Source organism: Mytilus edulis, chromosome 6 (assembly GCF_963676685.1).
Source record: "Mytilus edulis chromosome 6, xbMytEdul2.2, whole genome shotgun sequence".
NCBI lineage: Eukaryota > Metazoa > Mollusca > Bivalvia > Mytilida > Mytilidae > Mytilus > Mytilus edulis.
Window position 1 is genome coordinate 92,172,813 of NC_092349.1, and position 25,310 is coordinate 92,198,122.

At 33.2% G+C, this 25,310-nt stretch overlaps 3 protein-coding genes across 3 annotated transcripts; 2 read left to right on the forward strand and 1 right to left on the reverse strand.

Moving 5' to 3' along the window:
* The first annotated feature begins 15 nt into the window (after positions 1-15).
* LOC139528907 (SKA complex subunit 2-like) lies at positions 16-12,922 on the forward strand. Its single transcript, XM_071325144.1, has 9 exons — positions 16-84; positions 4,224-4,304; positions 4,670-4,765; positions 5,347-5,427; positions 6,015-6,189; positions 6,844-6,974; positions 10,307-10,350; positions 11,006-11,081; positions 11,634-12,922. Exons 1-9 carry the CDS (start codon positions 52-54, stop codon positions 11,691-11,693), a joined length of 777 nt encoding a protein of 258 aa, XP_071181245.1. The 5' UTR covers positions 16-51; the 3' UTR covers positions 11,694-12,922.
* Positions 12,923-13,994: 1,072 nt separating this feature from the next.
* On the reverse strand, positions 13,995-17,651 carry LOC139528908 (F-box only protein 39-like). Its single transcript, XM_071325145.1, has 3 exons — positions 16,560-17,651; positions 15,254-15,415; positions 13,995-14,241 (listed from the first exon to the last, which is right to left on the reverse strand). Exons 1-3 carry the CDS (start codon positions 17,599-17,601, stop codon positions 14,087-14,089), a joined length of 1,359 nt encoding a protein of 452 aa, XP_071181246.1. The 5' UTR covers positions 17,602-17,651; the 3' UTR covers positions 13,995-14,086.
* Positions 17,652-17,749: 98 nt separating this feature from the next.
* On the forward strand, positions 17,750-22,952 carry LOC139526761 (protein PFC0760c-like). The gene is made up of 5 exons (XM_071321928.1): positions 17,750-18,953; positions 19,431-19,453; positions 19,506-19,557; positions 20,526-20,684; positions 21,093-22,952. Exons 1-5 carry the CDS (start codon positions 17,954-17,956, stop codon positions 22,874-22,876), a joined length of 3,018 nt encoding a protein of 1,005 aa, XP_071178029.1. The 5' UTR covers positions 17,750-17,953; the 3' UTR covers positions 22,877-22,952.
* Positions 22,953-25,310: the final 2,358 nt, after the last annotated feature.

Below are 25,310 nucleotides of genomic sequence, written 5' to 3' on the forward strand. Positions count from 1 at the left end.
ACATTGTCCAATCACAGAATAGTTTACAATTACCGGAAGTAAATAAAGAAAATGGAGAAAAATGTTGAGATTTTGGAGTCAATGGTAAAAATTGTATAATTTAATGATCGTATGCGTTAGAATTATGTCACTTCTAAGCTGAATCTGAAATGAATAGCCAAGAGGTTTAATTCATCAATCCCGAGCTGCTAAATTCATTTTAACACATGCAAATCCTTCCCATTTAGATTTGATTTATAAGACTTGTACGAATTTTTTTAATTTTTAATTGAAGACGTTTCGGCCACACTGCAATTTCGGCCACAGTAAATCGAACCATACTGTCAATACTCTGTTAAATCGTTCGGCCATGGTTATAATTACTCATCGTATAAGTGGAATGCTCAGAATTGTTAAAAACACAGCCGGAGTTTCAGGTATCGGGTTCATTCGCCCTTGGTCTGTTAGCCCCGAGTTCTTTCGTCCATAGAGTCTGTTCGCCCTACTTTGAAAACAAATTTATTATTTTGTTATTTAGCTGTATAATTTTGCCTCCAAATGACCTTAGATCTACTATGAATCACCTTTTGACGTCAAGCAACAATCACTTTTTAATTGTGACGTCAAATGTTTTGAATTATGATGTCAAAGTTTATGGGAACCTGTGTGATTTTACGTAATGCAGACAAATTTGCATACAAGTGTAAATATGTCTATTCAGGGCACTGTCATTGAAGTTGAATAAACTTATTCAGATTTTTTCTTAAAACTTATGAAAACAAATGGAAATAATAAATATAATAATATAAAATATTTGTCTGAATTTTAAAGAGGATTCAGTGATAAACACAAATGCAATACATTTAATAAGATATTTATACCCTATTTTGTTTGTTTAGCATTTGTCTAGATTGGCAAACTGTAAATAGAAAGCAAATAAATCATTTTTTTCAAATGAATATAGCTCCTATTAACATGATTAAGAATTATCAATTACATGTATTAAAGAAAAATCACATTTAAATAATGTATATGTACTGTCACTAATTAATAAGTAATTATTCAGATTAGAACACAGATTTGTTTATGTAACAATAATCAGTCCTTTCAATTTTATAAGTGTTAATGGCATGACCCTGTAGGGTATTTATTTAGCAATATGAATGTATAACAATTAAAATTAGCAATTCACTTAAACACTGCATTAAAATGCATTTTTCAAAGTTTGGATTATTGAAACAATACTTGGTAATTATAAGGTATCTTTAAATGTGCAAATCTTGTATTCTACATATAAAATTAATAGAGAAGAGAATGAAATTGAATTTTCTAGACTGTCAACATGGTCAATGGTTATCTGTATAAAAAGTATATATTTAGCTTTTATACAATGAAACTATAACAAGTCTTTACTATATTGTGTTAAAATAAGCTTAAAAAATCATATTGCCCAGTAATGCCCACTATCACCCATTTCTGGGAGTATTGCCCAGCCCGGGAAAACCCGGGTTTTCCCGCCCGGGAATTCCCGGGTGGGTAATACTTTGCCAACTCTGACTTGTCAGCTTGGAATTAAACAAAACAATGATGTACATTGTACGAACTGTTAATCATGAAAAGGAGTTACAACTTCAAGTTCATTTATTATTATACTCTGAGACTAATCTCAGTTATACTGCATAAATTGACTGAATTCAATTATTTTGTTAACAAATATATGTGTTATGCATATCAATAAAGATAAATACATTGTATTCCCATATTCTACTATGCAAATCAAAGGGACTATAATATATTGTTTGGAGCAATACAAATATTCTTGCAATATTTCAACAACTTGAACATTTCCTGTTCAAACAATAATTATTATGCAACTAGTCTGTCTAGACAACAATTAGAAATAAAATATAATCTGGGCAAATGGACCCAGATTTGGAGGTTCATACCTAAGCAGAACAGAACATGGTTCTAAAGGGAGGAAAGTCATTAAAGTGTAATCGTCTTCAGAAGCAGAAAAACAAATTGAAAAAAAATGATCAAATTATGCATGTTTATTAAAATATTCAAAATAAAATTGAGAATGGAAATGGGGAATGTGTCAAAGAGACAACAACCCGACCAAATAAAAAACAACAGCAGAGGGTCACCAAAGGTCTTAATGTAGCGAGAAATCCCCGCACCCGAAGGCGTCCTTCAGCTGGCCCTAAACAAATATATACTAGTCCAGTGATAATGAACGCCATACTAATTTCCAAATTGTACACAAGAAACTAAAATTTAAATAATACAAGACTAACAAAGGCCAGAGGCTCCTGACTTGGGACAGGCGCAAAAATGAGACGGGGTTAAACATGTTTGTGAGATCTCAACCCTCCCCCTATACCTCTAACCAATGTAGAAAAGTAAACGCATAACAATACGCACATTAAAATTCAGTTCAAGAGAAGTCTGAGTCTGATGTCAGAAGATGTAACCAAAGAAAATAAACAAAATGACAATAATACATAAATAACAACAGACTACTAGCAGTTAACTGACATGCCAGCTCCAGACTTCAATTAAACTGACTGAAAGATTATGATTTCATCATATGAACATCAGGCACAATCCTTTCCGTTAGGGGTTTAGTATCATACCATCATAACATATATGAGAAGAACATAACCCGTGTCATGCCAACAACTGTTTTTAGAATAAATGTGTTTAGTTCCGATGCAAAGACCTTATCAGTGACTCAATATTAACGCCAAAATATGCAATCTTTAATGACTTGACAACAGTATCGTAATTATATCCCTTCTTAATAAGTCTATTCAAAGGTTTTGTAAGTTTCTGAGGTGAATACTGACACCTTTGTGCTTTATAAAGAATATTTCCATAAAAAATTGGATGTGAAATACCTGAACGCAGGGTTTCCGCTGGTTGTCGCCATTTTCGCAATTTGCGAAAAAATAATAATTGTGGCGATTAAAATTCGTCATTGGCGAAAGAATTTGGCGAAAGAAATATATTTAACGATTTATTTTCAGCCATCTTGTTTGTTTACTTTTTTCGTGTTTCTCTGACTTTACCCATCAGACAATACTCGGATTTCACCTTGAACTCGTTAAGATTTTGACAGAAAATCAATAATCAGCTGATTGCATTTATAGCTATCGACATCAAAGAACTAATTAATAAAGGTGTTGATTGTATGATATGACAAAATGATATGGTTAAATGGCTTCTGTCACATGTCTCAAAAGGGATTTATTTACCGCTTTGTGAAGCACGTGTTTGAAGCAAAATTTACGCTTCCTCTCCTTCTTTTAAAAAGAAAATTATTGTTATGACGAAAAATGTTCAAAAGCTAGAAAGGTCTCTGATTTAAAACTTTATCATTTAACTTTCATATAGATCATTGATTTGAGTGGGTACTTCAAAGTCGTTTCAGTAACACTGGTGTTTCAAGCATATAGTTTTACTTATTTACGATGGTCTAGAAATAAAAAGAAAGCTGTCGTTATGAAGAAATCTATTTAAAAGGTTGGAATGAGAGTAACCCTTCAATGTAATGACTACACTATGAGGGATCAATTCCAAGTAATAAGATTCTTCGTTTTGTTGTAAAAAAACACTTCTTATTTAGGGGGAGGGGGGTTGGGGGTGCTGGAAAAAAAGAAAAATATATTTGGCGAAAAAAATAATAAAGTGGCGAAAAATATATTTTTTTGGCGAAAGAGGTGGCGAAAAAAATAATTGACCCAGGGGAAACCCTGCAGAACGTATTAGAAGTCTGCATGTTGAGCTATATTTACGAATGATGTCTTTATACCGATGATAAAATTTAGTAAATGTTTTGACTAGTTTGTGATATATCGAAAACCCTGGTGTAATAATTTTTCAGTAATACATAAATTTCTCTCGTTAAAATCTAAAACATTGTTACATACACGAGCGAATCGTACAAGTTGAGATATATAAACACCGTAAGATGGTGATAATCAAATTACAAGTAATAAAGAAAGTTTTCAATATACTTTCTTCCTAAACAATGAGTATTTCACATCCTAAATTTTAGTAATAAACTAATATTGATGGCAAGAAAAATGTTTCTGTCCAAATACATGTAACAGAATGAACAGGCTAAATAAATGATTTTAGTTCCAGCCTTATCTGATTTAAAATTATATTGTTCAAGGAAGATTGAATTTGATATGTTTTTACGAAATTTTGATATCTAATTATTACATGTACATTTTAAGTTCCAGCAAGCAGAATCTGATCTGAATTATTTGTCCAGGAAGATTGAGTTTGAATTTGATAAAGATAATGAAGAAAATAAGGTGAGAAATATACTACAATCTGTACATGTTAATTAATATATAGTTACAATGACATACACCAAAATGTTAAATGGATTTTCAGCCAATTATGTGAAATAACTTTTCTTTAAGGTACAATGGATGCAATAACATGTAGGCTTATATAATAGTGTTATATGCTCTTTGTCATTTTGTAAGCGTCCTAGACTCCTAATCTTCATTGTGGTCAACTTGATTAAGAAGATATTCTTCATGCTTCATACAGTAATAGTGACACATTAGCAATGAGGTTTGAAAATATATTCTTAAAATATAAAAATGATAAAAAAAAAATACTTTAACTTTGAATGATTGGCTAGTTATATATCTTTTCATCATGATTACAGGTGAACCCAGCTAAAATGTTACAGAAAATACAAGACATAAAGAAAGAATATGGATCTCTTGTCAAAGAAGCAGCTGCTATACAGCAAGTCCAAAAGGTTTGTCTCATTGTGCTGTATTTCTAATGATTTTGTTAGTGTAGTTGTCCAGATGTTTTAGACTTAAAAGTGCATCATTGAAACAAAAAAAAGTGAGGGGAAAAATATAACAAAATTGGGATAAAACAGCTATAATTCAGCCTCAGAAAATATTATAGGACAAGGATTCTGATAAACCATTTCCTGTAATCTTTGGAAGGTTTACAGATACAGTGTTCAAATAGAGTGTCTATATCTCAATTTTTACCTGTTCAGATTACCGTACCAGTCTGAGGGAGAAGAAAAATCTATGTAAATGACTTTTTGAAATAAAATTATTGTCAGTGGTTTATGAATGCACATATATATATAGTGTATATATATATATATCAGCTAGACAACAACCCTACAGCACAATAAAAACGAAAAGCCTATCAGAAATATTTTATCATCGATTCCTCTTAAAATATTGTTTCATCATGAGTTAGTTCCCTTGGTAAACAGGCTTTTGTTTACTGTTGATCAAATACATGTACCGGGTATGTATACAAAAAATTGAAATGAAATCTGTACATTTTTAATTTGTTTACTTGATTTTATAGGAAGCAGCAGATTATTTTAAGACACAGATTCAGACTGTATGTAAATTGTTAGAAGATCTACAACAAAAAACAGGAAAATCAGTAGGTCAAACTTTGTGTTGAACATTACATTTATTTAAATACCTGACACCAAAAAAACTTGCTATATAATTATTATGCAAATTTCTTATATAATCAGTAAATTTCCTCTGACAATGTGTAGGTTTTGTCAAGCTCTAAATTTCTTATATAATCAGTAAATTTCCTCTGACAATGTGTAGGTTTTGTCAAGCTCTAAATTTCTTATATAATCAGTAAATTTCCTCTGACAATGTGTAGGTTTTGACAAGCTCTAACTCACTATTTTTTGTTGCATTTTATAAATTTTTAATCATCTTAACATATTTATACATACTACATAGTACAAATGTAGACTTGGTAGATGCTGTGAACTAATGAAAAGAAAGATAAGCTTAAAATGTATATCTGCTATGATGAAACTTTTGAGTCAAACCCAAACTTAATGTCAATTCAGAACTGTTCAAGTATTAAATATATGTAATAATCAAAATAGTTTTTGAAATTTTTATTTAACTTTTAATAATTATTACTATTTCTTTAAGACAAAAGCAACATGTATTACATGCATAGCTAGACATATTTTGATTTTTGCCTAAATGTTTTTGTAGGATAATGAAAGACCCCAGGAACTTGATAAGATAGAAGAAATATTGGGAGTTAAGATTCCTACAGGTTGTGAGATACAGGGTCCATCCAATGACCAGAAAGATACAGGGGAGGAAGAAGAGAACCACACATATACTATTGATTCTAAAAACAATACAGAGGAAGAAAACACAGCAGGTGATTGTCAGAAAAATATAATTTATATTCATGTCTTAGTTGAAGAATTCCAGAGCATTAAATTAGCTTACAGTAGTATGATTGCCAATGAAACAAATATTCTGCAGAGGCAACATGGTGTGGATGGAAGCAACTATCTATTATCGCACAATCTTCAAAAATAAAAATAACACAGACCAGATTGTAAGCAAAGAAAGCAGCCACATGACAAAATGTAGTAAAATTAGAATGAGTAGACAAATGTCTCATTGGCAATCATACCACATCTTCTTTTTTATATCAACAGCTTGATTTATGTACAAAACAAACATGATATAGAACAACAACAAAAAACACTATTACTGAATCACAAGCTCTTTATATTTCTCATAGTTCATGTCAGTCTTATTTGGAACCACAGAGAAATATGACAAATAAAGTTTGCAGTTAAGTGTAAACGGATTCTCAACCAACAATCGTTTTCCTTGTCCTCGAAATATAGTTATACAGAACTCTCACTTAATATGTTACTTATGTGCAATTATCTCCCTTGAAACTGTTAGACATCTATACAGGTGACTATTATGTGGAAATCTAATTGTTGAAGAATTCAGATATTTGCATATATAAGATGTAAAATTGTTTATAATGACTAATATTACTAGATATTTGCAGGAGCCGAGAGTTGTTTATCCCCTGCCGAGTTACGATCTGGTACCTCTGAGTTTATAGAGATCACCGAGTCAGAGTTTGATACAGTATCCTCACTCATAAAAGGAAGAGTTAAACTTTTAGAAGTTAATATGGTATGACATAATGTATTGTGTATAGATCAAACTAAAGAATTAGAATTGATTTCAAAATTTAGACCCAAAGGAGAATTGATACTTCATATCATTTTAAGTTTAGAGTGTTTTTTAACGAATTCAAAATCATAGATTTGCAGACTTTTATATTATGCTTAGTGTTTTAAAATCAATAAATATGTTGATATATTGGTGATTTATTCTCAGCATAAATAAGTATATAATTTTTGCCACTGAACATTTAATAGACAAACATCAATAATTGATAAATTGACATTTTTATGCAGTTAAGCTGCATTATGCGAGCACCCTAGATTTGTGTTCTATCCAATAAATGCTGAAATACTTGCCATTGTTATTATCTAGCTCGCTACTATGTTATATATAACTAATTGAACACTTTTTTAATACTTTTTATTCTGGATTACAAAAAATATGACCAGAAAAACCTTAATAGATCGTCGATTTATCAGAAAGTTTTGAAGTTACACATAGGAAGTAGTGCTTATTAAGTATCCTTGTGTAGTTCATTATGACTTGTGCTTTTAGCTAAGATGTCAAAGAACAATTGTCTGAAATATTTAATCGTCGAAAATCTCTCAAGACAAGTAGTTTAGATTTCCCAAATGGCAAAAGTCGTAGGGATATTGTTTGTCATCAATACGTAGTACAACTACGTCAGTAGTCTATTATATAATAAGTTCAACTGTTCATGCTGTTGGCGGCAATTTCAAATTAGAAAAAGAAATTTTCGTAGCTTTTAAATTTGGAGGCAGGTGTGCAAATTATCGGTGGTCCGACGTAGTCACCTTCCACTTGAAAGAAAATAAGAAATTACTTTGCAAACCTTTTCATTATGTTCACCAAAGTCTCTAATTAAACGAGCTAAAAACTTATTTTTATCATTATTATTTATGACAGCGATGTTCATTTTGTTCAACCGCTAGCTTTATACAGAAAATCGCCGACAAATATTGTATAAATTCGAGTAAAATCGTATCTGATTGACAAAAACAACATTGTAAACACATAACAATGGCGGCCGTGAAGACAAAATTTTACAATATCGGATCCGATTCCGGAAGCGGATAAGGATAATTCCGGGTTTGGAGATCAATTACTTAATAAATCAAAGGTGAAAAAATAAATGTATGCATGGTAAATGAATATAAACACTAGAATTGTAAACTAAAAGATATATGTAAAAGAAAGAAAAAGCAGAAAAATATTTTATACAGAAACTCAAAATTACTTTTTGACAAATTTTAATTTAAAAATCCAATACAACGTGACAGCTGGGAACAGTATATCTAACAATATACATGTTCATGGTCACAGTCTAAATTTTCTTTATCAGTGATAAATGATGATAATGCATGTGAGATGCTTTTAAAGTGTAAACATATTACTGCAATTTCGAAGGGTTATTTGTTTTTCTCAATTTTGAAGGGTCAATTAAAGTAGCTGAAAGTTTCTTTCTTTATTTTCACAAATAATGCAACTATATTATATATACCTAAATGTAAGTAAATCATATGATATATAAGTGGCATTCTTTGGGCCACTCTACCCCATCCTGTTTGATAACTTGGGAAGGGTCGAGCTCCCCACCCCTAAACCATATGATCCAGGATTTTAGGTTAGGAGGGGCGCAAACTTAAATTTTCGCCGAGCATATCGAGGATAAAAAAAAAATCGAGGTAAAATTATCGGAATATTCTTTATTAAGCTGAGAACAACCCATGCTTTGCAAATTTAAGGGGGTGCAACCATATATATTCATGTTTGTGACAATATGAAAAATCAAATGAAATATAGGAAGAGTCGCTGGGGGTCACCACACCCTTCCTGTTTTAGAACTCAAAAATGGTCCAGATCCCCACCCCTAAACCTATATATATATTCATGTATGGGACAATATAACAAATCAGATGAAATATAGGGGGAGTCCCTTGGGTCACCCTACCCCCTCCTGTTTGAGAATTTTAAACCCGTTGAGATCGCCACCCCTTAACCATATATTCATGTACGGGACAATATAACAATTCAAATGAAAGATAGGGGGAGTCCCTGAGGTCACTGTACACTCTCCTGTTTGAGAACTTGGAAATGGTCAAGATCCTTTCCCCTAAACCATATATACTCATGTATGGGACAATATAACAAATCAAATAAAATATAGGGGAAGTCCCTGTGATCACCGCAACCCTCCTGTTTGAGAACTTGGAAATGGTTGAGATCCCCACACCAAAACAATATATATATATTCATGAATGGCCCAAATTATAACTAATTAAATGAAATATAGGTGAAGTCCCTGGGGTCACCCTACCCTCCTGTTTGAGAACTTGGAAACCAATGAGATCCCCACACCAAAACAATATATATATATTCATGTATGGGACAATATAACAAATGAAATGACATGTAGGGGAAGTCCCTAGGGTCACCCTACCCCAAGTGGCGGATCCAGAAATTTTCATAAGTGGGAGCCCGCTGACTGACCTAAGAGGGGGCCCGCTCCAGTCTCGCTTCAGTGATTCTCTATAAAAGCAACCAATTTTTTTCCCAAAAAAGGGGCCGGGCCCCCTGCCCCCCCTAAATCCTCTGCCTACCCCTACCTGTTTGAGAATTTGAAAACCGTTGAGATCCCAAACCCCTAAATATATATTCATATGTATGGGACAAAATAACAAATCATTTACATTTACTATGGGCAGGTCAGCCAGACCTCACCTTTGATTCCTGTTGTAGTGAACATTTGTCTGATTCGTTTCTCATAACTTTTGTACTATAAAACACAAACTCAGTTTTCTTTCCAGGGAAACCAGTCCATTCATACAATTACATGTTCATACTAAGTCAACTTGAACTTCTAGCAGTCAAATAAAACCAAGGTTAACTACCAAGTAGAACAACTGCAATCATTGTACCACTGCAGACTCACCATAAAAAAATATACATTGATATATGCATTGCTTTTGAAACCTTGATAACATATAAATTATTTGCCTTAATAAATAAATCTTTAGATAAACATGAATGTACTATATATGAATGTTTAATGTTGAGGCAACATTGCCAGTTTTCATAATTACGGTTGCCTTGGTTTTTGGTTAACTGCCTTCAACGCTTACAGCGCTTTGATTAAAGACTTCTTTGTCCAACTTAATAATCAATTGACCTTTGAGTGTTGTCCTATGTCTTTTAACAGATCATATATATCATATATTATATATTAAGTTTACTATACCAACATTTCGATTACATGCCTTTTAGAATATTTTATACACATGCATATTATATCAACAGTTATATTACCTGTATTTTAGGTATACAGAGTATTGTGGAGACATTTTAAAGAGGAAGAAAAGAAGTGAGTTAACTTTAGAAGAAAATTTTTAAAAATAACATAATAAAAGTAATTATATATTATTTCAGAAATACGAGGAAACAGTTTGAAAAGGATGTATCTGAGGAAAATGCCACACCTCAAGTAATGATAAAATATTGAGAGCAGTTGATGTCTGTTCTATTGTTCTAGTTTTAGGTATTTTAGTGTGGTGTTATTTTAAAATTTTCACTGTTTTGTTTTTATTATGTAATTTATTATTTATGTAATAAGTGTTCTGATAAGTGCTTTTGTGTCCTGTGTTTGCTATTGTTAATGACTTTCATAAACTTTAAATGGTGCAAACTTTAGTTAAAATGCAGATACTGGTCAACAAATTTGCTATTTTTAAGTTATAAAGGGACATAACTGCAGAACAGTTAGTGACTCACTGCTCAAATTCAAACTGTCTGATTATTTATTATGATAGATGTAACCATTTCATTGTTTCGTTATATAGAAATGATTTATAAGGTATAATTTCTATATGAAGAAACAATGAAATATATGTAAATACATGTAAAGGTAATTTTTAACAAACCAATCCAAGTATTTTATTAGAACATATTAAAGCGTTTATTTTTTATTTGGCTAATAAAGGATAAAATTCCTACTTTATACACCTTTGATTATATTACAGATCACCTTTGTCAGCAGGTGAAATGAATAAAATGGGACTGAAAGTGTTTGGTTCAACAGGAGAGGCTAAGTTAAAGGTATAATAAAAAATAGTCTTTTTAATGCATTAAAAAATGGTTAATCAATTACATATTATTTAAAGAAAATTAATATCTGGAAACCTCGGCAACTGTTGTCTATCTGCAAACAAGAGATTTTGGACCATTGCCTACAATTTTTGGGGTTTTCAACGTTTCTGATGATGATAAATCCATAAATGCACTTTTTTTAAAGTTTTTTATGCCCCATTTATAGGCATTATGTTTTCTAGTGTGTGCATCTGTCCTTTCGTCTGTTCGATCTTCCGTCTGTCCCGATTCAGGTTATAGTGTTTGGTCGAGGTAGTTATTGATGAAGTTAAAGTTCAATGAACTTAAAACTTAGTACACATGTTCCCTATGATATGATCTTTCTAATTTTAATGCCAAATTAGAGTTTTACCCCATTTCCATTGAACATAGAAAGTGAAAGTGCGGATGGGGCATCTGTGTACTAGGTACACACACATTCTTGGTTATTTTTTATTTTTAAAATTTGTTGATGCTACATTTTCTCTGGCTTTAGACTTACTGACTGTTTTTATATTACAGGTACTCAGGGCTCTAAAACTACTTACCATTTCAAGGAACAAAGACGTACAGCTAGTGTAGTGAAATAACTATAATTAACCAAAGAATACATGTTAGTTTTGTTGTACATGACATGTATGTGTATGGTTGTATGAGTGGACAACAGTATGTACCACAGATGTTGTATGAAGAGATGCCAGTCACATCTTTTATTGTGTGAACTGTCTGGTCTTTGTATCAAAGAACATCACAGTCATGACATTTAGTTGAAAAAATATGAGGGAATGACCTCAATTTTTTTTTTTCTAAATGATGTAGATTCAAAATGAAAGATGAATGATGATACTACATTTGTATTAGTGAATGTTAGGTAAATTCAAAATAGAATCAAAGCCAGATTTAAGACAGATTTATAGTTTTACTTACCATATTCAATGGTTATAAATTGAAAATCTCTGACTTTTAATTCTTGTGCAATATTTTTATAGTGTTTAGGTAGCTTCATAGATGACTGATGAATTCATGCATTTTCCCATTTATTTCCTATTATCACAATGCTTATACTATAATGTCACAGTGAAAATTTACGCAGATTGACCTCTGGTCAAATGGTGTTACTCATTCATAAAAAAAATTGAGATTGGTGTATGATTTCATAAAATTTCAAAAGAATAATATGTTGTGTACTGTTAATTAATTAATTTTATCATGAAGGTTTGTGGAATCCAAGATATTGGTAATTCTGTTAAGTTGATTAGACGCAAAATTAGTATCTGATTTATCATGCTAATCACTAAATTAATTTTCATTTGATGCAACAAAATTTTTAATCCAAAATCTAAATTTCATATGTACTTGCATGTATTCTGCATTTCTGGAAAACTTTAATGAAGAAGTGTGCCAATTATAAAAAAAATCTTATTTGTTATCACTGTTTATATAATGCTATTCCCTCAGCAAGAGGCAAGTTATAATCATCTTTAAAATTTGGGGATTTTTTTTTTAAATAACCTGTAAATTTTTAACATGCAGTATATAATGTTTGTTAGATTAGAATGTGCATAACACCGGATGAAGTCATTGGACACCATCAATATATAATTTTTAGAACCTATCTGTAGATGAGATAACAAGGTGCTTCCCTAGGTTACATATGGGACTGAACAAACATAAGCAATGTGACACTGATACCAATTATGTATACACAGTATAAAAGTGTGCTATAACTGGTTTTATTATCAGGTAATTTGTTAATCTATATGTTCATTGAATATACACATGTTGATATAATAAAACTACAAATGAAAGAATCTGGTGTTTTTATTTTATTAATGCATTGAGTGGTTTGTAAAGAGAGGAGAAAGATACCAGAGACACATTCAAACTCTTAGATAGAAAATAAACTGACAATAACATGGCTAAAAAGACAAACAGACAAATAAAAGTAAACACATAGAAAACTAAAGACTAAGCAACATGAACCCCACCAAAAATTGAGGTGATCTCAGATGCTATGGAAGGGTAAGCAGATGCTGATCCAAATGTGGCACCCGTCGTGTTGCTCATGTAATTACAAACCCAGTTTTAAAAAAATAGTCTTAATTCTGCAGGTTGCATTCGTGATAAGGAAACAGGATTTTAGTTGCGACATTTGGAACATATCCAATATTATCTGTGAAACAAAAATTCCATAATGGTCAACCAACTCATGATGTTGTCTATAAAATTTACAAAGGAATGATTTCATCTAAACATTTGGAACTCTTGGTTTAATAGCTTCTTTGTTAGCAGCAAACCTCTATCAAGGAAATCATGATAGGAAATACAAGCCCTGGAATATCATATCAATTGGCAGATATATACTCTGTATGCAGGCTTGATTGTTGAGTCTAGTGACAAATATATCATGTATATTCAAGATTATGTTCCCCTATTGATAGAATATTTGGTCCAGTGGCAAATATTTCATGTGAAAGAATCCTACACTATGAACCAGGACTGATGATAAACTAAAAGTGAACAGGAACTCTTCTCTGGAAGGATGTGATCTGTGTGAATCAATAACACATAATGCTTGATAATCCTCAAAACCAAACTTCATGTTCACAGTTTAATTGGTTGTGACTAAATTAACATCAAGCTACAAATATATCATGTCACTGTATTGCTTGATTGTTTTGTCCAGTAACAAATATATCATTTGTGTTCAAGATTATGTTCACATATTGATAAATTGTTGGGTCCAGTGGCAAATAGTTCATGTGTATTTAAGATGATACATATTCAAGAACATCATTTTCACTGTCCAAACCAATTTGACTGCATTCTAAACTCACAAGTCAAAGAAATTCTGACAATGCAAAAAACTAAACGACGAACAAGTGTTTTTACATAGCTCTTTTAATCAAGAAAACAATATGTATTCAATACTTCATAATTGATTGTCAATATTTTTTATGATGGACCAAGAGTATCTACATTGGCGTCAGGTCTATTAACAAATCAGTACAGAATTTGTAGTCCAGACCCTGTTGTTCAATCATCTCAGAAAACTCGTCTTTTATTTGACACAGGACAGTCCATTCTTGTTCGGACAGTCCACATGCGGTCAGATGGAGGGACTGTAAGGCTGTAAATGTAAAGGCATTATCATTATACACGATTGCAACAAAACATGACGACCAAAACAGTCTTTATTTACCTATTCATACTTTTATATAGAGTAGACCGTTGGTATTCTCGTTTGAATGTTTTTACACTTGTAATTTTTGGGCCCTTCTGTTCAGTGTGGGCCAATTAAGACTTCGTGTTGAAGACCGTACTTTGGCCTATAATGGTTTAACTTTATAAATTGTGACTTGGACGGAGAGTTGTCTCATTTGCACTTATACCACATCTTCTTATATCTATACAGATGAAGTCAGCATATAAAATATATTGTCTATCCAGTTTTGTAAACAAGGACTTCAGCAATTGTTATTTATACAGTATGAATAAAAGATGATTGCAAAAAAACAAAAGGACATCTTGAGGTTCACGACAAATATTTTCTCTAAGATGTGAGGTTGTAACAGAAACATTCCTAAATTATTACCCTAAGAAATTAAAATTAGATTATATACCTACTCTAAGCGTGTCAGTTATGAAAAACTGAATATACCTGCTCCAAAATGTGACTACTAGTAAGCAAAACTGTATTATGATCTACGTAAAAATGTGATCGTTATCTAAATTGTATTCCTAAGAATTGTATTATAGTGCTATTAAAAGATGTTCTTCTTTAAAAGGTTTGTTGCAACAATGGCCAAATGTTAACCAGTCGTATCGGAGTCAGAATAATGTGTCCAGTTAGGCTTACATGTCGTCCTGTGGGCTCTTACCTTGTGAACTACAGCACTGAAAAAAGTCCGTCTGAGGGAATTGGTCTTGTACAGAGCAGTGTTAAGATTCATATTATATTAACATATTCTCGTCCTAGATATGCATTTAGTTTTCTGCTGAGCGTTAATTAAAACCGACACTATTCAAATAGTTAGAAAAATATTTTTTCTAGTTTTAACATCATTTTACACAAACTGTTAAAATTCAATTTTACCTGTCATATCTCGTTTGTGGTACTTTTACTATTGAATTATACTTACTGGTTTTCTTTTCTGACCGTAAGAGACAGATAGCCCTGATCGTGCTGACCACAACATTGGCATTGAGAGTAAGCTGGTTTAGTTTCTTACACTTTTGTAACAGTGCCAGTACATTATCGTCCACAAATTCGTGATTATTATCTAGTTCTAGCGAGAGCATGCCTGGAATAAAATAAAACAATCAATCTTTTAGGAAAGTCATTATAATAAGTGCAGTTCTGTGTTTCCTCTTGTTTTTTACGCCTTAATTCGCATTCGTATCGTTAAATAAATATAAGAAGATGCGATATGAGTGTCAATGAGACAACTCTCAATCCAAGTCACAAAGCATAGTTTAAATTTTATCATAATGTGGTACTGCAGAAAAAAATCAGATTAATGTGAGGCTCCCCTTGGACCAATGCGTCAAGTGAGCTTTTCTCATCACTTGGCCTCGATCTGTCGTCGATTAACTTTTAAAACATTAATCTTCTCCGAAACTAATCTCACTGGGCCAAATTCAACCAAAGTTGGCCACAATTATAATAGGGGTGTCTAGTTTAAGAAATGTGTCCGATAACCCCGCCAGACAACCAATATGGCCGCCATGGCCTAAAAATGGAACAAAGGGGTAAAATGCAAGTTTTTGTCTATTATACTGAAAACTGCTATGAATAGAGAAAATATGTTAGGACCTAAAATGTCCAGAATGTTGCGATCTACCTGCTATAATTTAAATCAAGACAGACAGATGCCTTGTTCCAGGAGTTAATGCCCTTAATTGACAAATTTTATCTTAATTTTCCCTCATCATTTTGAAAACAGTACAGATAGAAAGAAACTGATATAAGCAAAAATGACCAGTAAGACAAGATCTACAAATAAGACAATAAGGACACCTTATCGGAGTTATTGCACTTTAATGATGTTTTTTACAACTGTAGGTCGCTGCTGTAGACCTTCGACAATGAACAAAACCAATATCACTTATATAGCTTTAAACTGCGCCGAAATAATAAATGTAAAACAAGAAACGAGAAACTATCGGCCTGACTTAAATAAAAAAAAACAATATGCGACAGGCACATACGATAAATAATGAGTGTGTATATATTTTAAATAAAACTATTCAAAAGACAATTTGTATATATATTTCTAAAATCAAAACATTAACGATTCCGTTTTAAAATTACTAATATTGAATATTAGTAGAGGTAATCACATTCTTGTCTTCTTTACCTTAATCAAAAGAAGGGTTACTTTTCTAATGTTTTCCGCTGACCAATTATCCTATTGATAAGACTTGCAAGTATTCAATTTGACTTACTTAAAGTATTGGCGTAAGAATTTGCAATATGGTCTATCGTTATTGCAAGTCTCCATTCCACATCATCATCATATCCTGTCCAGATATGCAAGTCTTTTAATGGAATCTCCTTCACAAGAACCGGGATTATATCTGTGGAATGTCCAATGCTTTCAAACCACATGGTTACCTTCAACTTTGGACACTTCCGTCGTAACATAGACCACTGGCTGCCACTAATGGTGTGGAAATGTGGATCGTTTCGGTAAACTTTGATGTTCATACACTCCAATTTTCCTTCAAGTGTTTTGGAAAAAGTTTCAATAATTTCATCGGACAAGCAGTTGTAATTGATTCCTAAATAGTTTATGTTTGTAAATTTGTAAATTGCAGACTTATAATGATCAGTTTGAAATACTGCTAGCCTTGAATGAAAAAAGTCTTCTATAAAAACATCTTGTACTTTGTGACCAGAATTATTGCCCACTGCTTGTAGAATTCGACAACCTCCATCTAAGTTACATTGTGCAGCTGTCATATCAAATATTTTCAAATATTTTTGTGTTTTTAAAAACCTAACAAAACATGCTATTAATTTATCACGGGGTGTTTCGTACTTCCAAAAACGTTCAAGTTCTAATCTTTCCAGCTCAAACTCAAATAAATTCGACGTGCGCATTTTTCCTAGGACGTCCTCGATAGCTCTCTGGAATATTTTTGTTGTGTGATATGAAGGATGACTACACGAAATCGATAAATATCTAACATAGTTTCCGAATAAACTTGAAAACGCACAAGCGCGGCTTCCATTATTGTGCGCCCTATAACCTCCCATCTCAAAGTGTCGAGAGCGCCATAGGCATGGCGTCTTAAACAATCTTGCCCAGTTTTTACATGCTAGCGCGGCAGCCGCTCGATCTTTGTCTTTTAAAAATCTAAATAACTCTATAACCACGACATCTGGTAGATCAACCCATGTCGATTGTTCCATACTACTGTTAAATATTCTTGACACTGACGTGAATATCTCACAAACTTTTCCAACAACCCAACTACTTTCCATTCAGTTTGACGTTACTAGGCTTGACGTTCTCCATAGTGTCAAATTGAGACATTATGACGTTGGACTCGCCGTAGTCCGAATTTTTAAGCATTTTTTGTTTGGGAAAAATCAACTGGACGTCATGTTTTAATTTTTTTTAGAAGTATTTAGACAACGAAAAAAAGCGATTTACGATATTTAAAGCCATTTTAATGTTTGCGATTTTTTACTAAAATTTCTGATTGGACCGACTATAATGTAATGATCTTTGTGACGTTCCCCATTGTCGTTTCTGTGGTAAATCTGCGCACGCTTGGATCTTCAGGATAAGTGTTTGCATGGATAACGTTGGTGTCTACAAACTTTCCTAAACATGTGTGATTTAGGACAAAGTAGCGACTGGTGTTATCTTCCAGATGTTGCCTTAATAGAGGTTTACAAATACTTGGATGACAGTGAACGAGTGGCTGCAGCCCGTGTATGTAAAAACTGGTTGCGGCTCTTTGAAACGCCATTACTATGGCGGTACCGGTGTGTTAGCTTTGGTGGATTCGATGCTATGGGCACGGCGGAAAGAGCTTGTAGATATATTAAAAGGTTTGGAAAACACTTGCGATCGTTAGCTATAAGATTCCAGGGACCTACCTATCGAACGGTGAAAGTCATTTCTCAAGCGACTGAAGTCTTTCTGAAGAAGTTAGCAGTCATAGCAAACATGCGACTCAAAGAATTTACACTCTACCATGCTAATATGGAAAATCACTGGCATTTTGTAGCCTCTAAAAATCGTGTCGTTGCTTCGCTCTGTCGTTTTCTGAGACGATGCCGGGAACTTGAAGTACTAAACTTAATCGCTGCACGTGTAACACTTGTAGATGGTTGTAGAATATTAGAGTCCCTCGGACGGGGAGCAGCATCAAAAACTCTGAAATTTCTATACATGGAAGACATGTTCCAAACCAATGTCATCCCCATCTCTATATCACGTTATAGAAATGCTATGTCAAAGATGAAAGGATTAACTTATATCTATACTAATTACAACACGGTAAACGGAGAAATTCTAAGGCATTTCGCCAGGGAACAGAAAATGAAAACATTTACTCTTACTATTGATTGCGATATTAATAGTTGGGTAATAGAACCAGAGACGTGGACCTACTTTAAAAGGCAATGTCCTGACACCAAAGTCATATTCTATATCTATGCTTCTGGATTCCGTCATGGTATACAGCATGCACTACCAGAAACTGTTCCTATGAAAGAGATTGACATTATTGCATGGCCAGCGATTGTAGAGTCGAGAGCAGAGGCACAGACTAGATTGTGTGGATTGATTCATCACATCAGTAATGTTTACTCGGACACTTTAGGTAAGTGAATCATTGATTAATCACATCAGTAATGTTTACTCTGACACTTTAGGTAAGTGAATCATTGATTAAGTGAATCATTGATTAAGTGAATCATTGATTAATCACATCAGCAATGTTTACTCTGACACCTTAGGTAAGTCTATCATTGATTAATCACATCATTAATGTTTACTCTGATATTTTAGGTAAGTGAATCATTGATTAATCACATCAGTTATGTTCACTCTGACACTTTAGGTAAGTGAATCATTGATTAATCACATCAGTTATTTTTACTCTGACACTTTAGGTAAGTGAATCATTGATTAATCACATCAGTTATTTTTACTCTGACACTTTAGGTAAGTGAATCATTGATTAATCACATCAGTTATTTTTACTCTGACATTTTAGGTAAGTGAATTATTCATTAATCATGTCAGTAATGTTCACTCTGACACTTTAGGTAAGTGAATCATTCATTAATCATATCAGCAATGTTTACTCTGACACCGTTGGTAAGTTAATCATTGATAAATTACATCAGTTATGTTTACTCTGACACTTTAGGTAAGTGAATCATTGATTAATCACATCAGTAATGTTTACTCTGACACCTTAGGTAAGTGAATCATTGATTAATCACATCAGTTATGTTTACTCTGACACCTTAGGTAAGTGATTCATTGATTAATCACATCAGCAATATTTACTCTAAACACTATAGGTAAGTGAATCACTGATAACTCAGATCAGCAATAACTATTTAACACTTTATATAAATGAATCATTGTTGGTTTATATCAGCAATCATAATTAAACTATTTGTGTCGCGAATCATTGATTAATCACACCAGTAATGTGTACTATGACAATTTTGGTAGTGAAACATTGATTAATCTCATCAGCAATGTTTTCTCCGATATAATAACATAATGAATACATGATTCATCACAACAACAATGTTCCTCTAGCAACAACCGATGATTTTTAAATTTACTTCATAACATCAGCTGTTTTTACAATAAGTATGGTAATCATTGTTTACTCTAACAAAAGAAATAATCATTGTTTACTCTAACAAAAGAAATAATCATTGATTCAATTATTCGCAGCGGTTTAGTCCAACCGAATTTCTAATGGAACCTTATAATTTTGAAAGTGTCATTAAGTTGTATAACAACTCTCCACAAGAGACCAAAATGGCACAGAAATTAACAACTATAGGTCATCGTACGGCCTTCAACAATGAGAAAATTCCATACCGCATAGGCAGCTATAAAAGCCCGAAATGGCAATGTAAAACGATTCAAACGATAAAACTAACGGGATAATCCGATATCACCATTATGTAATTAGAGGCGGATTTGGAGGGTTTTCGAGGGACACGGATCCTTCTTTTGTGGTAAATTGTTTGTTGATAAATTAGGCAATCACTGAAGCCCACTTATGAAATTTCTACATGGATCCTACCACTAATTGTATGTCAAGGTAACCAAACATATACATCTCCCGTTTTTAAACATAAATCTGCATACGAACACTTATTTTACTTGAGATTAATTATTAACTTAGGTTATTTGTTTTCAGAGAGTTTCAGCCTTCACCTTGACAAGAACCAGCCAGTTGACGACGAGATCCTGTACTTTCTGGGGAGATGCTATCGTCTCAAACATTTAAGTCTGTTCTGCAAAATGTCTGTTAACACTGTGGAGAAAATTTGCCAGATGCAGTATGATAAACAATTAAGTAAGAATTTATAAGTTTTGACTTTTATACATTGTTTGGAATCGGGTCTTTGGAATCAAATGAGATAACTATAACATTGACTATGTGTTAAAATAGTCTTACATCCTGATGATACGATAGAAACAAAATCAATGACTGAAGTATTACAGAATAAATAATAAGGTTTTGTTCATAAAAAAAAGTTTGACATTGGTGAATGGGACTAATAAGATGTAAGGCATATGCGATTGTTAAGGTAGGTAGTATAGAGACTGTTGTAGAAGTCCCAGGGTAGTATCAATAAAAAGAAAAGTCTATACTGAAACTATAGTGAAAATAGAACAAACAGAAATGTATATTAAATGTAGTTTTACTGTTTGAAAAATGTTTAGATGAGTTTTACAATAAGAATACTTTTGTCAAATTCAGATCTGCGATCCCTGAATCTTGGAGTATTGGGTCTAGATGAAACAGAATTGAAGTATTTAATGACCGTCCGAGTACAACTTACACAAGCTATCAGCCAAAGCAATAATAACGTCGTCATCACATCGGAGCTCGAGTCAGACGATGACGAGGAAAGCATGGAAGAGGAATCGGAAGAGGAAGAGGAAAACGAAGAAGATGTTTTAGAAGATGAAGATGAGGAGGAAAATGTTGAGGAGGAAAATGGTCACGTACTTGGTAATCTCGATGGACAGGCAAATGAAGAACAACCTCTTGCGGCTGTTGTAAATAATGAAGATGATGGCAACGAAGAGGGAAATGAAAATAATGAAGAGAGCAACCAAGATGGAGATGAAAATGGTCACATAATTGGAAATCTTGATGGACAGTCTAATGCAGAACAACCTCGTGAGGTGGTCAATAATGAGGATGAGGGCAACGAAGATGAGGAGGAAAATGAAAATAACGAAGAAAACAATGAAATTGTAGAGGCTATTGAAAATGAAGAGGGAGACGAAAGCAATGGTTTACTTGTTCAACATGATGAGGTCGAGGATGGTAATCAAAACGATGTAGAGGTTAACAATGAAAATGATGGCGAAGTTAACAATGGGAACCAAGATGAAAACAATTTGAATGAAGGAAACGCTATGCTTGATACTGAAAACATTGATGGCGGAAATGTAGATGATGAGGAGAATGTGGAACAATACAATGAAGAAGAAAACCTGACTAGTGGCCAACAGGAAATCAGAACAATTATTGGACACAACTCTTTGAATGGTGAAAATGGTGAGCCTCAACACATCGAAGACGACAGGACTAATACTGAACATAATTATGGAATGAGCTTTGATCAGTATTACGAAAATATATCTGTCATTGAAGACGTCATTAATTATGATACAGAAAATATTGGAATAGATGAACAGAGCAACATGCAAGAGATCAATAGTTATCCGGGAGAAACCAGTCGGAATAATGACAGAGACAGCAGTACTGGGCATTGCGTTGGATACGTAGAAGTTTTCCACTGGGAGAATAGTAGGACCCGTGCCAGAGAAGATTTCCATGGTGTCGATAACGAGGTCAGCCAATACTTCCCCTGGGAGGACATTGAAACCGATGGTGTCCAGGACAGGGGCGGCTTAAATGCAGAAAACAATGATGAGAATGGAGATAATATCGACAATGAAGGGAACGATGAAAATAGTGAAGAGATCAATAGAGAAAGTGTAGAAATAAACGATGAACATGGCCCTTCCGACGTCGAACCGGAGAGTTTTAATAACGCAGATGACAATGATATCGATGAAAGAGGCGTGGACGAAGGAATTTGTCACAATGATGATGAAGGAAACAACGAAATCAATGTCGAAAACATAGGCCATGATGATGAAAACATCGACCATGAAAACGATAACATTGATCATGAAGATGATATCCATGATGGCATTGATGATTCCGATATCAATGACGATGATCCTGAAGACGACGAAGCCGATGAAACTGATCATTTAGATGAAAATGATGATGAGAATGAGGGTGACGATGAAGGCGATGAAGAAGATGAAGATTCAGTCGATGACATTTTTGCCCAATTAATGGCAGAAACTGATGATGAAGAGGAAGACGAAGACTACGATGTTGTTTTAATGGAGGATAGATCCGAGGATGATGAGTCTACTGAGTATGAAGATGAGGGTGATGATGAAAACGACGATAGATCGATAAATGAAGCAGAAACAACGGACGAAGAATTGTAAAAATCTGAATAGCTACCTTATTTATTTGGTATGAAGTTTGATTAATTTATAAATAAAAATAATTGTAAAACCGCAATATTTTCTGTACTTAAATTATATGTTAAGATCATATGGCTTTAGGCGTATTAACATACTGCCTCGACATAGAGCAGACACTCACCAATATTTCCTAGGTGACATTTCAGGGGAGGAAACCCCTGCCCCTGACCCCTTTAAATCCATATCTGAATCTAAACTCTTTTCAATTGATTATCGAAAAGACAATTAATCATATGTAAAAAAAAAAATCTATTTAAGGAACTATACTTTTCAGTTTTTATGTTCACCATCTTGCCAGTTGTTATTCAGTGATGAAGTAAAGAACGATTCTAACATCAACTATAACAGTTCTCTTTAAAGGAACATTTGCAAGAGTTGGTAACAAACTAACTATATAAAACGTGTTTTAAAGTCCCCTTGCACGCACAACAAAGGATTTCACAAACTAAAAACAATAAACAAGACTGGCAAAAGCATGGCTTATTCAAAATATTGTAAGAAAACTGGACGATGAAAAGTAACTTAATGATTGACAAGGAAATGAAGCAGTTGGACTCCTTAAACGCTTATAACTATATTAAAAAGACATGATTTTTTTTTAAAACGAAGAGAAATTATCTTGTCACAAGAGAAAACAAAAAACTATAAAAACGGAAAAGGATCATTCAAACATGCATCTGCCAAGATATCCAGCCTTATTAACAATATACGTTCTTCAACAAACAAAAAAACAAGAATCGAACCACACCTTGACAAATTCTCTTACCCACAAAATAAGAAGCCCAGATAACATCATGCATTCGTCAGCAAAATACAAACTGATAATGATGTCTATCCCATATGTCAAGCTCTGAGTAGAACCTATCAAAGAAAAATTGTCTTACCCACAAAATAAGATAAAATTGAGAAAAGAAATGGGGAATGTGTCAAAGCGACAACAACTCGACCATAGAGCAGACAACAGCCGAAGGCCACCAATGGGTCTTCAATGTAGCGAGAATTCCCGCACCCGTAGATACCCAGATGACAGCATACGTTCTTCAACAAATCACAAATGTCCAAACCATGTGTCAAGCTTTTGAGATACCCAGATGACAGTGTATGTTCTTCAACAAAACACAAGTGTCTATATATATATATATATATATATATATATATAGCATGTGTCAAGCTTTGAATCGCACCACACCCAGACAAGTTCTCTCACCCACAAAATAAGAGAACAAGATGCCAATATACTTTCTTCAACAAACCACAAGTGTTTATACCATGGGTCAAGCTTTGAGTCGCATCACACCTAGACAAGTTCTCTTACACACAAAATAAGATACACAGATGACAACACAATACTATTAAAATACAAAAAAGAACATATATTTCGTTCAAAATTAATTAATTCAGCATTCCACATAATTGTTTTCAATTCTCATACAAGACGCATGCTGCTAACAATGTTGAAATCTTCATTCATTTATAGCCGATTTCATTGAGTGTGTAGGGAAAGGTAATATCTTTGGTTAGCTTGCTTGTTATCTGAACCGTAAAGTCATTATTAGGTCAGGTAAACTGCCCTTATTTTGAAGTAGTATAGTCCACCAGAGACAGATAGATTAGTTATCTGCTGGACTAGTCTACTCTCAAAGGAGGGTAGTGTACCTGACCTAACAATAACTTCACTGTTCAGCTTACAAGCCAGCTAACCAAAGATATACAATGTGGCTTCACACTCAATGAAATCCGCTGTAAAAATAATGCTAATTTTAAACGAATGCAAAAGGAACCGAGGGTAAACATCAATGAGTTATTCCAGTGAGCCAAGAGCAATAGAAAAGATTACTCTTCACTTACTGTGACAAGGTTATATTGGTGACCTTTATTTTATACAGATTTATGATGACTGACCTATGATAACGTTCATATGACAGTTAATTAAGTTTTAGACAATTAGGGCAAACAGGCTTTAAGATTTTTATGATGGCATTATTTCTAGAGCACAAAAATGTAGAAATGTCCTTCAAATGTTCATGTGTGGCAATCTGAATAATGTCAAGAAGTTATAATTAAACTGTTGCATACAATTATAACATCTGCTTTTTGGCAGATTAACATCAATTTGCTCATAAATAAATTTAAAAGACAAATATTTTTAGCTTTTGTTTCTGCATTGGTATTTAGTATTTTAGCTAACTGTAGCCTTGCACATGCTCATGTTTTCCTGAACCTTTAATAGTGTGCATGAAATGATCCTTTGTACAGTCACTGATATTACATGAGTGCTGTTTCATATACACAGAGTTTAGAGTTGTAGAATTTGCTTTCAGTTGTTTATGGCATACTTTAGAATTGTGTATAAGAGTCATTACATTTTGATGAGGCAAACTAAAGTTAGACAAGA